General features: G+C 35.7%; 1 protein-coding gene across 10 annotated transcripts in view; it reads left to right on the top strand.

Moving 5' to 3' along the window:
• The window catches only part of ITGB8 (integrin subunit beta 8), a 79,492-nt gene that overhangs the window by 5,814 nt on the left and 55,204 nt on the right, over nucleotides 1-18,474 (top strand). The window contains exon 2 of one of the 10 annotated variants that reach the window (XM_041727400.1): nucleotides 1,439-1,549. The exons of 7 other annotated variants lie outside the window; for them this stretch is intronic. In XM_041727400.1, coding sequence (XP_041583334.1) covers nucleotides 1,439-1,549 — 111 coding nt within the window. Of the gene's footprint in view, nucleotides 1-1,438; nucleotides 1,550-17,210; nucleotides 17,253-18,474 lie in introns of those variants that run through there. 2 more of the 10 variants (XM_041727406.1, XM_041727409.1) reach the window with 2 other exon arrangements.

Here is an 18,474-nt window from a genome sequence, read left to right on the forward strand (position 1 = left end):
CATTTATACCATATGCATATCCATACATGTGGTAATATCTCTCAACTTCTACTTCTAACGCTCCTTTTAGCAAAAATCCTTGAAAGAGTTGTCCATTCCTGCTGTCTCCAATCTTCCTCACCTTCTCTTTGAATCCATTGTTTTAATCACCTTTGCAGTTATACCATCCTGTTAAGATCATAGTGCCCTCCCTATTGCCAAATCTGACTGCCAGTTTATAGTTTTCATCCCACTTGGCCTATCATCTGTCAGCGAGTTGACACTATTGACCACTCCCTGCTTCAAAACACTTCTTTCCTTGATTTCCTGAACCCACATTCTCTTGGATTAAGCTCCTTCTATTCTCTGATGTTGGTTCTTCCTCTTGTCCCAACTCTAAATGTCAAAGTGGCTGAGGACTCAGTCCTCAAACTTTCTTTTCTAGTTATACACTGAGTCTTCAGATGGACTAATGTAGTCTTGGGTCCTAAATGCCACTTGTGTGCCAACAACTCCAGTCTTGACTTCTCTGATCTCCAGGTGGCATAGCAAAATGCCTATTGAGCATCTCCACCATACATATAAAGGCAAAATCAATTCAAATGTATTCAAAACCAAATGTCCGATTTTCTCCCTCAACTCACTAAGTTACCAGTCACACTTCCAGTAGTTCAGGATAACACTTTGGTGGCATCTTTGATTTCTGTTTCTCTCACATTCCACAGTCACTTTACCACCTCCACTGCCACCACTCTGGTCTATGCCATTTTTTACTTGAACTCTTGAATGCCTACCTAAACTGACTTCTCTGCTTCACAGTGCAGCCAAACTTACTCCTTTAAAATGTACCTCAGGGTTCTGTCCCTCCTCCTCTCAGTACTCTACATGATTTCTCATCTATTCAAATTGAAGGCCAAGTCTTTGTATGGCTTCCAAGATCCTGATGACTTCCTGACCTCACCTCCTTCTCCATTCCTCCTGTATCACTTTGTTACAACAACACTGGTCCTTGCTATACCTGGGATGTACCATGTATGATCCTACCTCCAATCTTGAACTCACTGTTCCTCTGCCTGGAATGTGTTTCCATGAAATATATTTGTTTCCCTCTCCCTTAGTTCTTTGAGATGTCTATTCAAATATCATCTTATCAAAGAGGCCCTCTCTGTCCTCTGTATCAACACTATCTAGTGCCTTAACCTGTCTTTTTTTTTTTTCTTTTATATATTGTAGCATCCTGGATATGTTATGTATTTATTTACTGTTTTTCTTTCTTGCTCCCAACCCAGCGACTACATTATAGCTTATAAGGGAAGGTACTTTGTTCTTGTTTCTGTAATGGAAATGCCAGTTACATAAAAGGTGCTCAATACATATTTGATGAATGAATGAATGAATGAATGAGTAAATTTCTTCTCAGTTTTGTCATCAGATTGATTCTCTGTTCATTCCAAAACAGGGTTTCGTTTATTTCTTGTCAATCTCTCTAACCTTTGTAACAAACAGATGAAGAATCAAGTTCTACTATATTTATTAGATAACAGAATCTTCTTCAAGAAGAAAAATAAAGGTATTTCTATATTTAGTATAAACATGAAAAAATTGCCCATCAAGCCAATTTTGCTATGATTTTCTTGTCCATTCACATTTGATAAAAATTGAATTAATCTTGTAACCTCTCTTTTTTAAAAGTATTTTTAAATATACCATATCTTCAAGTGGTAGAACTTGAAAAAAATATATATATAGTGGCTTAGTTGGTTGAGCATCCAAATCTTGGTCTCAGCTCAGGTCATGATCTCAGGGTTTTAGGATTGAGCCCCGTACCTGGCTTTTTGCTCAGCAAGGAGTCTGCTTGAGGATTCCCTTCCTCTCCCTCTGCCTCTCTCCACACTTGCTATCTCTCTCTCCAATAAACAAATACTTAAAAAAAAAAAAAAAAGAAGACGGATCAGGTATAAAACAATTATCTCAGAAGAATTTTACCAGCTGATAATTTTTTCCAATGTATATTTAAGTTTTATTTTTTTTCAATGTATATTTAAGTTTTAAAGATAAATTATATACAACTGGTAAACTAAACTTTGATTAGACTAAAAACAAAAAAAGTTAATAATTTTAATGAACCAAGGGGAGTTGGAGGATATTATTTGGGAGAGTGTGTGTCATCTTTGAAGAAGTTTTAATATAGGCAACAAGATAAATATCATAATCAATTTTCATTCCAATTTGATTTTTTTATGAGGCAACACTATATTGCCTTTTCAATTTTTCTATTCCCTATTTTGAAATGAACCTTCCTCAGAACAAATAAACTATTTGAAATAGCCTGATCTTTGTTGTTCATCAGTTTAGAGCTTTTTGTGTCCCATCTGTTAAATTTGACTTATCCAAGTATAAATAGTTGGGTGTTAAATTCCTCACTTTGTCCACCAGCACCACCCCCACAGTCATCTTACTATTCACTAGCTGGGTGCCAGAGGGTATTGCTTTGATCTAAGTTTCTTTAGACTTTAACAAGTAGAAGTCAATCCTATGCAGATACCATCAGTTTTCTTGAAAAGTAATAAACTACTTGCCTTGTTACATAGTCTTTCTCTTGTTTGTACTTAATAAGCTAGGATGCTCAAAGCATCCCCCTTGAAAATGACTGTTGTACATAGCATTCTGTCATTTGAATGATGTCTTTTTGCTGGTTCAGTGAGACTCACTGAGTAACTTGTATAAAAATGGTGTTACTTATGATATTATTGAATCTTACCAAACTGACATTAGGAAAGTTTTTTTGTATGTTCATCGAATAACCTAACAACATTCAAAACCTACCCTGTACAGTACATGCTTAGGACCTTCTTGGTCCCCAAAACAAAACTAAACCCTGTCGCAGCCCAAGTCTGTACGTTTAGAGTTTTGCCAGCATGAGAATGCTGAGCCCTGTGTATCCTCTCCAATTTTATATGAAATGCATTCTGTAAACTGTATATTGATTATAAAATAAAAGCAGCCATAGAAAAAATAACATTTTATGATGATTCATATTGCATTTTATTAAATTGAACAATTAAATGCTGAGCTTGAGTAGATGGCCTAATTGTTAATCTCTAAAAATGTCACCTTCCCAATTACATCCTAAAGAAGTCATAAAAGTGTGGCTTCTATATGCAGTGGAAAGAAAGTATAATGCTCACATAATGTAACAAACAGGTAGCTCTCACTCTATACCATTCACTGATCTAAATGATTTGCCATATTAATTTAATCTTCATGCTAATACTATGAAAGAGGTAGAATTATCTATTTTAGAGATGAAGAAATTGAAGCACAGAGGAGATCATTTCAGTCACCTAGGTAGTAAGTAGAAAAGATGAGATTTGAACTGTTATGTTGCCTCCTACCTTCTTCAAAAAATTTCTGGATGTTGCTCAAAGTTATACATTCACTGTGACTGTCAGATGAAAGAGGACTTTCACACACTGCTTCTGTGGAGATTCCTGGGTCCTACCCTGTAACAATGTTAGTGGCACAGAGTAATTACAGATGGGAATATAATGATTTGTGAATTGGGAGCGTGATCAAAGCATACCTCCAGTGGAAGCACCCAAATGCTCTCAACTCATCTTAAATACACTTCACTATGGTTAGTTTCCTATTATAGTGAGAACGGAGAGAAGACATGTGGCTTTATGGGAGTAACTTGGAATGTAACTCTGCCTCCCACAGGATTTCCAATGTGTTACAGATGTGTATGACTTGTGGTTATGAGAGAGAAAGAAAAAGAGACTGATCTACTAAGTATGTGGTAACCTGTTCAGTCAAAAGTATTCAAGGTACATAAGTCAGACCACTGATCATCCTAGGGCTTGTGTCATTCCTAGCAGTTTGGAGCTATTCTATTATAGCTTGATACTCTGTATAGTTTAATATATTCATATTATTATGTCTCCATTAATTTTTACTGAAATAGGTAATTATTTGGCTTTTAAATATTTGCAGTGATTAGCCATGTCTAGCAGTATTGGTTATTTAGAGCATTTCCAGTTAGGCTAGAGGAATATACTGCTATGCTTTCTTCAGGCAGAAGTTTTTGCTGTTTTTTTTTTTTTTCCTTTTTTGCAGTTTTAGAATTTTATTTGACAGTCAGTAGTTAGTTTTCATCCATATTGACTGTCCATAGATTTTTTGAAAGCTGTGACAGATTCATAGGTCACCACCACATAGAGCCTATTTAGTGAATCTTTATCCTCATGTGTTCTGGACAACCAAAAACATGCAGTGTAGGACATTCCTTATTCCTATGACCCACATAGCTCTGTTGAGCCTGATGCCAATGTATACAGCTGGAGTTCCTTTCTCCTTCATGGCAAAGTGCCTGTAGGGCATGGTTCTTAAAGCCCATTCCATGGATGCACTTGTGTATTCCCTGGTCACTATCTCATTAAGGGCGGAATAGCCGTTCTTATTCTTGTCACTCTTTTCATTTATCTCCTCCTTTTAATATAATGCCTCCATAGTAGAGAAAGCTGAAATATATCCTTCATTCCATGACCTTCCTTCCTAACTAGTCTTCATCATTTCAAATCTTTGTCCACATTTTACCTTTCTACTCAGAACCTTCTATACTACAAGTGTCTTCAGGTTCTTCCACAGGGCAGACAAATTCTTTCTAGGGTATCCCATGCCTAACTCTCTGAATCCTTGTTCATGTCCCATTTCCACACCTGTGACCTCCGTAAGAAAGAAACTGTGGGGAGCCTGGGTGATGCAGTTGGTGGAACAACCGACTTTGGTTTTGGTTCTGGTCGTGATCTCAGGGCCCTGATCTCAGGGTCTTAAGATCCAACTTTGCACTGGGCTCCATGCTCAATGTGGAGTCTGCTTTAGACCCTCTCTCACTGTCCCCGTTCATATGCTCTCTCTCTCAACTAGATAAATAAATCTCAAAAAGACAAAAAAGAGAGAGAGAGAGAGACTTCAGGTTGGTTCTGTGTCTCTAATGCCTGGCATATGGTAGGGTCCTAATAAACTATTTGAAGTAAATGACTGAGTGAATGAGATGGAGACAATAGTGATTAATTTAAAATTGGGTATTCAAGCAAATAAACATCTTTAGCTATAATCCTCATTAGAGTTTGAACTTTAAGAAATAGTTTTCTTTCCAAAAGTGAGTTCTACTATGAAAGTTTTAATCCCATAAAATACACCTGTTTCTGCTTTCTCAGTCCACTCCAGAAGGCAGTTTCTTGGCTTTATAGGAAAATCTCTAGCAAAGATCAAAATAGAGACTTCGTATTTTTAATCTACTTTTTACAAAGTTGTTTTCCTTTTAAATTCCTGTGATAATTTCCAGTGTTGATAATTAAGTATTAAAAGTAATCCTGATCCTTTACCGTCAATTTGTAATTTAAAATAGATTTCTATTTAGATTATACAAACTGGATTTTATAGTTACTTAACCAAATACTAAAAAAGGTATTGAAGACAGACTACTCTAGTTCATTTAATCATTATTCATTTAGACTTTCTTAAAACATCCATAGCTTTGTGTGTTAGAGTTAAAAGAATAATAATAGTTAACATTTGTGAAGTATTTTCTGTATGCCAGGTACCCTTCTGTACATACAGTATAAAAATATATCCTTTAATGCCCACAACTCTCTGAGGTATATACTCTGATAATTCCGATTTTATAATTAAGCAAACTAATTAAGGAAATATTGAATAACTTCTTCAATATCCTTAGCTAATAAGTAATGGAACCAGAATTCAGACCTAAATGCATTGAGTCTACAGCCTTTATCATACATAATAGACTGTCTTCAGGGATGAGAAAAGTCCCTGCTCTGGTCCTCCCTACAGGCAAATTATCCCATGCTGTATGACTGACTATTCCCTTCTACATCATCTCCAGAATTCTCTGGCCAAACAGCCCCAAATTACTTTAAGGGCCATCCTGTGGGTAGACTGTGCCACCTTTATGCCTAATCCAAGAGAGGGGAAGTAAACAAGGGGAAGTAATTTACTGACATAAATTAGCCAAATTTTGTTGAATTATTCAGCTGGCTTATATTTAATATCTATAAGTGAATGAATAGGTAAAATAAACATTTTCATACTGCTTTAATGGACTAAAAGGCCTATTTTTCATTTTAAAGATCAATCTTAATGTGACCTCCTTATGGTTTTTAGAGTAAGTAAATTACTATAATTTACATATCAAGGAAAAATAATGGAAGTCAAAATGTTTCCATTGGGATTTTATAATTTAATTAAAACAATCCTACCTTTCAACAAAAGTATTTGATCAAGTCACACTGGGAAGCTACTAATATTAAACAGATTTATCAAAATTACCTTCCCTAAGTTATTTTTTTAATGTTCCAATTAAAATTAGTTTAGGAAATAAGAATAAGATCATTAAATTAGAATTATAATGTTAAATTATAGTGGTTCTATTGGATATATACTCAGGGTGATTTTTAAAAATGCTTGTGAGTGCTGTTATTCAGAGTACTAAATGTTCATATTTTAAAACAGCACATAAGATTTTAGGAAGTGGCCTTTCAGGATAACCTTCTCAATGAGCCAACCATCATTACTACAGTGATTCTGGAGATGTGTTCTCTCTCTCTTTCCCAGGTGTTTTTATTGTTTTGTTGCTATGTTTTGTATTAATCAACAAATACCACTATATTTGTCAAAGACAGAGTCTGTTGCCATTCTAGATCAGTACTGATGCAGTTTGACTTAGAAAACTGCCTCCCAAAATCATGTTCCCCAGATTGTATGGAATAAGGAAAATTACCTGCCAAGGACTAGTTCAAGCCAAAGTCCATGGGAGAGACCAAGTTTAGAAGTGGAGGGAAAGTCTGGTAATGAAGGTGGGAAAATGAAAGACAAGAAATGTCAGCTCTGAAGAAATGTACCAAATATGTCTTCTTAGGTATGTGAAGTGGGCAGTGATTTTCGCCATGGATGTGTTGATATTTTGCATGGTTTGGGACCCAACTTCCTTTTACAATAGAAAAAAAAAGTTGATATTTCTAAATATGATAATGGTAAAATGCAGCCACAGTTGAGGTACTGTTTGTCCACATATACATATGGTACCAGGGTCCTATCCTCTGAATTGAACCACAAACATTTCCCAGGTACAAGCGTTTTTCCTGATTTCAGTGGAGAGCATATATGTGCTATGATTCCCTAGTAACTGTTATAGATACTGGGTAGAGAAAGGAGCTGGATGGAAAGCTTCAACCTTATGGTATGAGGGATTACGACTATGTTCCAAAACAGATTTAGAATATTATCAGGTTGAGCAAAGAAAATAATTAAAAGAAAAATTCAGAATTCTACAAGATTAGGCTGACAGTAGGTACCTTAAGGAATGCCAAACTAGGAAATGTCTTTTCTTATTGCCAGCTTGCTAGGGTGCTGGACTGGCTATGCCTGGTAGTGTAAGGTATTCATTGACTGCAGTAGAACAAAGAATGCAAGAAAGTTTTGGAGGGTGTAGGAATTGCTGTAGAACTGGCTGTTCTAGTTGCAAACAAAGAACTCACTGTAGCAGAACTGTATTATTGGCAGGAAAAATGACCTAGCTGGTCTCCTTTTTTAGTACAAGGCATACCTCCTAAGATATTGCTCTATTGTGTTTGTGTGCATTTGGCTTGAACTTTTATTGAAGACGAGTGGAACATAATTTGCAAAAGAAAACCCTCTGGAAATGATAAATGGGGCTCAAGTTCCAAGGGAATTCATTTGGAAGGTAGTAACACCAAAAAAAAACTCTCAAAAAGAGAGTAAGTTTCACGCATTCAAAATTTTGGTTTAAAAAGTCCCTTTTGATGAGTGTTTCAACCATAACCATCTAGAACCAGAGCCTTAAGGTGAGAGCCAATGTAATATAATCACAGTGCCTATAACCTCTGAAGTTGGTAACAGAAACACAAGGATTAACATTACTAGTACCAGTCACTAGTTCAGAGGATGTAGCATGTTTGATGCCTCTTGAAGAATCCAAAGCCACATAATGCTTGGTGACATTTAATGGGATGATGTTGGGATGGAATAGAGGCCTGGGTTCCTGAGCATGTCTTGTACCCTGCTGAAGGCCGCATAGCACAGCTGGAGAATGAGGCCCAGTGCTCCCCCTTAGGGTGCACAAGGTATGATATATATATTCAGGACTAACCCTTGGCTACTAGGTGGTCAGCACAGCATTGATACCAGAGGTCACTGCTCTCTGAGAACAGGGTCACAAACTAGATCATCTAGTGATAGACTTGTTGGGCAGATATTGAGTTATACGTATTATGAAAAGTCAGATATCATTTTCATGGTTTCATGATCAAGTGGTCCCTCATGAGAATATACCTCATGAGAATTCCCTGCCATAGTCGCTGGCTCTAGGGATTGCTAATGGTTCTGCCCCAGGTGGAGGTAGTGAGATGTGTGGGTGATTTGGACGATTACATGGAATCAGATGAGGCTGAAAACCATGAGCAAAGGTATGAATACACTGTAAAATTTAGGAAAGTGTCTGGTAATAACAAAGATGGAGAGGGGGTCATATTAAATAAGAGCTTAGGATTTTGAAAAAATAGAGGCTGATAGTTTTGGGAAATGGGGAGGTGGGGGGTTAGGGGAGAGGCCTATAAACAGCCAGTGAGAACAAAGAGAAGATTAAAGCATCGGTTGAAGATTTACCCAAAGAAAAATGAACTCTGATAAAGCTGAGTTTTGATGAAGGAGAAGTAGTAGCTGGACCATTTGGGGACATATGGAGAATATGGAACAAGAATTTCATAGGACAATACAGACTATAGATTAGTTTGTTTTATAATATCACTATTAAATGTCCTGAATTCACCAACTCTGTGGTGGTTTTGTAAGAGAATATCCTTGTTTTTAGGAAGTACACACTAAAGACTATGAGGTAAAACACTGTCAACTCATGCATATGTATAAAGAAGTACCTAGTCAAATTCCATGCAATGAAATAAAACTGAGCAATTATTATTTGAAATAGTTTAAGGTATTTAAAGTATTATAGAAGATTAAATTTCTATCCTATAAGACAGGTGAAAAATCTTTTCATTATAATTCAGAATTTTCTTTGTCTGAGCCCAAAATAAAATGGATTTTATAAAAGACACAAGTATTTAGGATCAATCTTGCACTGAAGATAGAAGAAACTTTACTATAGAGAATAGAATGTGAAATATATTATTCATGTATACTTCACGCTATTAGTTTTAGTATTAGCTTTATTAGCAATAACAGTATTAATTACTAAGATACTTAATCTTACATTTGGTGTTACTACACACTCAAGTTTTCATACTCTGAAGGCTTGCAAGAAGTTCCCAGTAGAATATAAAAATCAATTTTTGAATTTGAAAAATAATTTTATTATCCAACTGAGCTCAATGTATTTGAAGAAGCATTAAAATAATTTACCCCTTGATCTGAATGGAAGTCATGTATATCAGATCAGTACAGTGCAGAGATAAATGACTTTAGTTACTCACTAACTGATCTGTAATTATCTGTAAGTCAAAGGATTTATTAATGTGTCATTGGCTTACTTTTTAAAAACCACTGAAGTAATTTAATATTTTTGTATATACTATCAAGAGAGAAATATATTTCCTCACTGTGCACCGATTGTCCTTTAGCTAACAAAAAATACTCCATGTTAGTTTACAAAGCTCATTTTAATAAAATATATTGATATAATTTGCATTAATATGTAATAATATGTAATATGTAATAATAATTACATTAACAAACCACGTCTCTTTAATGTATCAATTAGTGGGTTTTGACAGATGTATAGGCCTGTGGAACTACTACTACAATCAACATAAAGAACATTTCTATCCTTCAAAAAGCTTGCTTGTGCCTCTAAGTTAACAGTGTTAAAACAGTGAATGGTTCTGCATTACCAGACAACTGGCGGGCAACTGGATATACCTAACATATAGGGCTTAGTGAGCCTTTTATTTTTTTTTATTTTTTTTAAAAGATTTTATTTATTTATTCATGAGAATACACAGAGAGGAGAGAGAGAGAGGCAGAGACACAGGCAGAGGGAGAAGCAGGCTCCATGCAGGGAGCCCGACATGGGACTCGATCCCAGGTCTCCAGGATCAGGCCCTGGACTGAAGGCGGCACTAAACCACTGAGCCACCTGGGCTGCCCCTTAGTGAGCCTTTTAAAATAAATCTTCCATATTATAAATTGTATCTTAAAATATTCCCATAAATTAATAGAACTGTGCATGGTATAAAGCAAATGTTCTCCACCAATCATGTCCTTTTAACTCAGACTCTTCATTTTAAAGTGTTTTTAGAGCACATAAAAAGGAGGAGCATTTTCTTAGCTTCATCAGCCAGGAAGCAAAACCCCAGCAAAGTTATTATCAAACCAAGGTCAAAGAATAGGCAGTTATGGAGAAGAACAAGATGCCTGCTTCCCTGTTCCAGAGTTGGCTTCCAGGACAGAACTGGAAATTCACAAATGGAAATAGCAACTGCAAACACCATTTCAAGTGCTTCTGCCTAATTAGCATGCAGCCCAGAGCTGTCCCCTGGCAAGAGGCTGGGGAAACACAGTTGTAAAAGGATAAGTTCTCCCTTATGCTGAAAAAGTGCCAACTAATGTAATTTAGGCACTCAGCACTCAGTGAGATGTTCAGGCTGGAGCTTCAGTGTTAAAACTCAAAGTTTCCTTGTGCATGCAAATAAAATGAATTTTGAAAAGGGCACTGTAGTATTTAGGGAGGTCTTTGGCACTGACACAGAAAATAATACTGCTGAGAATCTAACACCCACCTCCCAAGAGTGGGACTGATAATAGGAAAAGCAATGACATACTATTTATATGAAAAAAAATTGAGGTACATGGGAATTATTATTGAGTCATTACTTAAAGACTAATAATAGTTTAATAGCAAGAGTTTGTCTTGCTAATTGTCTTTATGTTATTCTCTATTCCATATAGGACATCATTTAAAAGAAAAGGCTCTGTACTCAGAACTAGGTTCAAACCTGGTCTCTGCTCACTAAATGTGTGACTTTAGAATGATACTCCCTAAACTATAGTTCCCCATCTTTATAGATGGGCATCCTTTCCTTATAGGATTTTTTAAAAGTCTCAATGAAATAATACATATAAAGTGCTTAGTAGAGGACCTAAAACAGAGTAATCACTTAATAAATATTTATTGTTTTTCATTTTCCCTAACTTATCCTATTGTATATATAGGTTTTCTTTTTCAAGGGCAGAGTAAAATATAAATACCTTTCTGGTTTTTGAAGTGTAATTGCAGGAAAGCCAAATGCTAAATGAACTAAAATTCATTTTGGATTCTAATTTACTTTTTTACTAAGAACAAAATTCTTTATAATATAAAGAGTTTCTTTGTTTCTCTAATCAAGTACACACCTGCAATGTGACTTCTGATTTAAAAAACATAATGTAGAAAATGCATTCCTACTATCCTGGGGCATTTCTTTTACATCCTTAACTATGGCATTTGAGGTTTTGACGTGAATAGCAGTGTGATATATTTTTTTTAAGTAGGAGAAAGGAAATTCATACCTGCCAAGAGTTGGAGAGGAAAATAGGAAGAGCCCCTGGAACTCTAGTATGTTAGATTAAAAACATTATTTAGAGGAACAGAGTGGGAAACCGGTGAATATTTTGGCTTTTATAAAAAGGGAGTGTGCCTCATAAACAGGACAGTTGGAATGTATGGAATAGTTCCAGTTAAAACAAGACACAAAGCACATGACTAATATTGCTTTTCCAAGTTAGACAAATGCAGCTTTAACCAGAATTTGCCTCAGAGGGGCCTCTGGAGCCCTCCCTGAATCTTGAGATTTTGATCCTTGTTGAAGTTCCAAGTCTGAAGAAGGAAAGCTATCCTGGGAGATTCTGTGCTTTGACCCCATCTTTCTCTCTTAGTTTCCTCTCACTTCCTCACAAATTTCCCCCAGATGAGTAAATGTCAGAAGACAAACTGATGTGCTCAGGTGCTTTCAGTTGCAAACTGAATTTGATTGTCTTTAGGAACAAATTTTTTTTACAAATTGAAAATCTGCTTGGCCCACCAAGAGAAACTTCACTGTCTAGAAAATAATATGAACTGCAAAGTCATTCTCAAATGCACTCAAGTATTCTTTATACTCTTTCATCTTCCCACATTTAAGAATATATGTCAAAATACATAAAATATCAAATATACATAAACATATTATATATAAAATCTAAAAACCATCACAAATTTCAACCAGATGTCTGCATCGTACCTGTCCTTCAAAACATGTCAGGCCCTCCTTCATGTGAAGAGATTCCTTCATCACTAACTCAGGGCATTCCCTTTCCTGACCTTTCCTATTTATCACCTTAGCATGGACTGCCTTGTTTATTGTTTGGTTTCTTGTTCTTTACCACCAAACTAATGTGCATTTAGGGTGACCTCAGACCGCAGTTTACCTGAGTTCTAATTTATACCTTGCACCAGTGTAGTTAATAGTGCCCTCTTTCAAGTTAAAAAGTGTTCTGATACAGCATGGTTTATATAATCGTCCATTGTATGCTGCAATCAGAATTTTTTCAAAGCTACATTGACTAAAGTGTGTGTAAATGAATCACAATGAAAGGTTGTGATATGACCTCACCAGACCAGCCTTCTTGTGATGGCCCATTTCAACACAAATGAATGTCATCAGTGGCTTTACAATGGTTCTTCTTGTAAATTCCATCATGAACTAGAGTTTTGATTTATGCCATCCCAGCCCACTTTAAATTCTGACTCATGTTGGGATTGCCCCAAATAGGGCAGGGCAGACAAATGGAATGTGTAACATTGCCCTAACATTTCTTAACCTGCCCAGCATTGAAAGTGGTTTTTCTCCCGCTTTTGTTCTCTAAAAATCTTTATGCTAGCCTAAAACCCTACTGGACTCACATGAATTTTTTATTTGTAGCAAGGGAGGTTGAAACTTGTCCCTGAAATGTAAAGATTACACATAATAAAAACCTAATAACCTAGTTGATGAGAAGAAAAGATTAGTGCTATTTCATAACATCAGCCTTATAAGAAAGTTCTGCTCAGTAAAAAAAAAAAAAAAAAAAAAACAACAACAAAAAAAACTACTCAACCTTATAGGGGAAAAGAACATTGGCTGAATTGAAATTTGATTTAGATCTATGCAATAAGAAAACAATAAGTGAATTTGGTGGTTTTGCATCCATTAATTACAGCGTTAAAAAGTACTATATCAATTCAATATCATTTCCATCACACATCCAGGGTTCTTTAGAAAAAAATTACCCTGCCATAAAATAAATCAGAAGAACTATACACTATCAGAAGACCAAATGTAAAGAAATTCGTCACTATATTTTGGGTTTTTTTTTTCACACTTCAAAACATCAAGATATGTTCATCCAGTAAGCATAATTATATGTATTGCCTTTTGCAATAAATTGGTTTTAGAAATAAATATTTTTATTTTTAAAATTTACTTATTTTTTATTTTTAAGATTTTATTTATTTTTTCATGAGAGACACAGAGAGGCAGAGACACAGGCAGAGGGAGAAGCAGGCTCCCCACAGGAAGCCCGATGCAGGACTTGATCCCAGGACCCCAGGATCACAACCTGAGCTCAACCACTGAACCACCCAGGTTCCCTGAAGACTTATTTTAGACTTGGATACTGGTTTTAAAAAGAAAATATATATAAGTATCTGTCCTCCAAGAACTGCCAGCCTAGTAGTCTTATTTTTTCCAAGGAAAAACAAAATATGTCTCTTCAGAGTGGATGGTCTGTGTCATGTAATGTTATGCTTAACATAAAGCATTTGCATTAATCCTGCTCAAATCTTTCTTTTACTATCTTTCAAAACTCATGTAAATTTTCCTCTTACATCAGAAACAGTTCTGAATGGGGCACCTGGCTGGCTCAGTCAGTAGGAGCATGCAACTCTTGATCTCTGGATTGTAAACTCAAGCCCCGTGTTGGGTATAGAGAACTTAAAAAGAAAAAAAAAAAAAATTTCTGAGACACAACCCAGAATGGGGCAGCAACTACATGGTGCTGTGAGGGGCCAGGCCCTCTTTACCTCTGCCATTGTTAGCATTGGCTTTCATGAGAAAGGTTCCCTCAGGGCTCAAGATGGCTGCTACTACCTAGACATCCTTTTATAGTGCTGGTGCACCATCCCCAGTTGCTCTGAGTTCTGGCCATTAATGACTCACAGCTACATCATTTTCAGAAAAATGGCCTCCATCAAAGGGAGCCATATTGCTGAGTAATGTGTAGAGGTTAACCCACCCCAACCCCCAGCCCTCTCTGTGCTACCCTCAGTAAATGGCTGACTGATGGGAGGGTATAAAAGCCAGGCTCCCACTTTGCCTCAAAGTGGAAAAACTTTGTGGTATCATTTGTGTTCTGAGTTCTGGGTAGAATCAGTTGAGACCAGAATTTGACTGCAACAGTATCTTTGCACCCTGTCTTTGCTGACCTTTCCTCACTTCCCTTCTCAATAGATCGTTGCCACCAACAATCTCTATCTCAGTTTCTTTCTTTGGGTAGCTAAGACAATTATTTGTCTTTCTTATAATGTCTTCATTTCCTCACCCTTTCTTTTGAGTTTCCATATAAGCATTGAACATTATCATACCGCTGCCTTTTCCTCCAAATATCCTTAGACTATCAAACCTCATCACCGGAACAGCTAACAGAGAAGACAAGAAAGAAAGGAATCCAAGAAGCTGTTTTTGACCAAACATAAATATGGATGTAGGTTTATTCAAGTGCAAGTAGAGGCAAAATTATTAGACAAAGTGTTTTTTCCCATAGAGATACTCATTTTCATTTCCACTGCCTGCATGCTTATTTGCTACAAGTTTGAAACAATATGGTAAAGGCAAAGGAGAGAAAAATACTCTAGGTTGGGTGTTGCTGCTAGAAGAGTAGTATTTCCTGAACTATTAGTTTAGTAGCAAACTGAAGATATTAAAGTTTCTTTTTCAACTAATTCTATGTGAGTACAGTTGAAATATGCATTTGTTGCATAAAAATTATTTTAGTATGCTGAAGTTTGGCACAGATACATTATTTTAATTCCTTTAATAATATCTGCTGCCTTGTCTAATTTTACAGTAAAATTATGTTGCATAGAGGAAGTGCTAAGTTAAAGAGCAAATGCAAAATATTAATAAATAAAGAATGTGGTTTTGTTTATGTTTATATGAAGTCCAAGGAAAAAACCAGAAGAAAAAGAATAATACAAGTAATTAATTGTATTATTTCCTTGCTCCCTCTGTTTTGTTATACCCCCTCAGTCACTAGCTTCCTCATAATACATCTCTAGCCCTTCAGAGCTTCCCTGCTCAGATCTACCTTTTCCAAAGAGCTTTCCATGCTTCCATGTTTTTTCCCTTGCCCCTTTAACCTAATCTCAAAATTTAACTGACTTTGGTTTTGTTTCCTATGCCTGATTTTCAAAGTAGTAGTCCTAACCACCTCTTCTCTCTATATATATTTGTAGGCACCTTTAGGGAATAGCTTCTCAATCAAAACTTGGGATAAGGGGCACCTGGGTGGCTCAGTGGTTGAGTTGGCTCAGTTCATAATCCCAGGGTCCTGGGATTGAGTCCACATGGGCTCCCCACAGGGAGCCTACTTCTCCCTCTGCCTATGTCTCTACCTCTCTCTGTGTCTCTCATGAATAAATAAAATCTTTAAAAAAAAAAAAAACTTGGAATAACTAGCAAGTGATTAGAACAGAAATCTATTGCTTTGTTTTTATTTTTAGATCAAATGATAGCATGCTAAGTGTGCAAAATAGAGCTTTCAGTAATCAAGTAATGTATTTTAAAGGTATCTGTAAAACTAAAGATATCTGTAAAAGATATCTGTAACAATTACATGGCTCTGATATACATCTAGAACAAGGAAAATCCAAAGTTCTACTCCAAACCTTATTCTATGTGTGCTCAATTTGTCTGGTTGTGACTATTATCAAAGTAGAGTATGTATTCATTGTAACAGTGTTTATTTTTTTGTTAAGGAAGTGGCTTTATATAATTATCCAAGTTTATTTTTTTTTAATTTATTTAATTATCCAAGTTTAATTTGTATAGTAAATGCAATTAAGGAAGGATACTGGCTGAAAAAAATGCATTTCTGCATTCTTCACAAATCATTCTGTCTCGTCTAACAGGAGAATCTAGAATGATTGATTCTGAATACCAAGGACTACAATCTTTTATCAGTTTTAATTGCTCCTTCTTATAGATAGCTTTGAGCATCCTTTAAATTTTGTTGGAATTTTGTGGTAGACTTTAGAGCAGAAAAACATTAGAAATTTTGCTAAACCTGTCACTTTATTTGATTACTTGACTTATGAAAAGATCTCAATCTAAACATTGAAACTTATGGGCTTTTTTAGTTTTTTGGTTTTTTTTTGGTCCATTTTCTTTCTCTTCTTACTTCTATAGATTAAGCATTCTCAAAATAATATGAATAAATGAATCATCTAAAAGAATATCTAAGTGACGGTCACAAATATGTAGTTTCCTGATTTTTGTGTACTTTATCCTGTTGATGATGGATATTTATTATACTTTATGACAGACTGTTATAAAGGTCATTTTACATGCGTCAGAAACATTTAATTCTGGGAAATAATTAGAAAAATATTCAGATTAAGTCAAGGTACACTTTGAAAAATGTGAACAAAATGAAGATGTTGTAAGAGATTTTCAGTAACCAATTACAATCATACCAAAATTGTATTTGTAACAGATTGGACTGATGTGTGTATATTTGACTAAACTGGCTTTCAAGAGTCATTTTTAAATAACCAAGGTAAAAGTTGTATCTTTTTATTTAATAGTTATTTTTATATATTAGCTATATTTTTAAAACTCTGTGTTTATAATTCAAGGGACTTTTATCTTAAAGACAACTAATTATATTTACAACAAAGACACAACACCTCCCCCCTTTTTTAAAGCTAGATCTATACACACAATATATGTATACATCTATACATGTGTATGTATATACATATACATTTTTATAATATTAATTAGAAATAAGTTACAATAGTCCCTTTGCTGAGTGTCTACTATACCCTAAGTACTATCCTTGTCATGCTTATGCTTGCTCATTTCATTTCATTATCAGTATTTTAATCTAGGTATAGTTAGCCCTGTGTTACCATGGAAGAAATGGAACCTCAGAAAATTTAGGTAACTAGCCTAAGAACATATTGCTATTAAGTAACAATGCTGTGGAAATTTGGAACTTTATTTCTAGTTACTATTTAGCAATGCTACCTCATCATATCTATTACCTCCAGTTGTAACAGGAGTAAAAGTACAAATCTCAGCCCATGCTCATAGATCAAGGAATAGAATTTTTCAGAATGTATGTACACACTTAAATGACCTTAAATCCTTTACTAATTTCTGTCTTGGTAGCACATTTTTTAATGACATGGGATTTGTGAGGCAGCAAATAAGAAGCAGATGAGAACAAAAAAGGGTTCTGAAGATACATGGTTTAAAATATGATTCTGCTTCCACTATCTTTCCTAATTTCCATTAAGATCCATAAAAAATATCATTTTTTAAACTTTAAAGATTTTATTCATTTATTCATGAGAGACACACAGAGAGGCAGAGACACAGGCAGAGGGAGATGCGGGCTCCATGCAGGAAGCCTAATGTGGAACTCTATTCCAGGACTCCCGTATCACGCTCTGAGCCAAAGGCAGATGCTCAACCACTGAGTCATCCAGGTGCCCCCATAAAAAAGTATCCTTAATAAAAACACAATGCTAGAACATAAAGATTACAGTGCTATGCCACATCACTGAACAAACAGCTGGACAAGAAGCTACCACTCTCATAGAGTGGTAAGAAGAAGCACTCAGGCACCCCCTCTAAAGAGATGTCAGTGCTGAGGCTGTTATGAAAGCATCATTGGAAAGCAGCCTCCTATGATGCTGCATGAGGGATGGGGCAGCCAATGAACAAAGTCAACTTAGAGGCTCATGACAAACTGCCCATGTCTGTAAATAGCACTCACACATTGATTGATGTGTGTTCAGTGTAAAGATTTCTCTTTACACAGGAAGGTCTGGCTGACAGACAGACACAGGCACACACATACACACATCCCTTCAGCACATATTGACTAACAACCTCCATAGTAGCATACCATTCAGTGTAAAGAACTGTTCTAATTGGTGTGATATTTGCATGTTAGGTATTTACTTAATGTGTGTTTAAAATTAAAAAGAAAAACCCTTAAGATGCTACATACCAAAGTGTATCTGGTTTGTTTTCTGTAAAATCTAACCATGACACTCTCCAGCAGTAACATTTGACACTATTCCCATGGAGTTCAATTTATGGCCTTCCTCCAGTTCTGCAGAATCATAAGGCCTGCTTCCTCCATATCCATTTA

Source organism: Vulpes lagopus, chromosome 13, assembly GCF_018345385.1.
Source record: "Vulpes lagopus strain Blue_001 chromosome 13, ASM1834538v1, whole genome shotgun sequence".
NCBI classification, from domain to species: Eukaryota; Metazoa; Chordata; class Mammalia; order Carnivora; family Canidae; genus Vulpes; species Vulpes lagopus.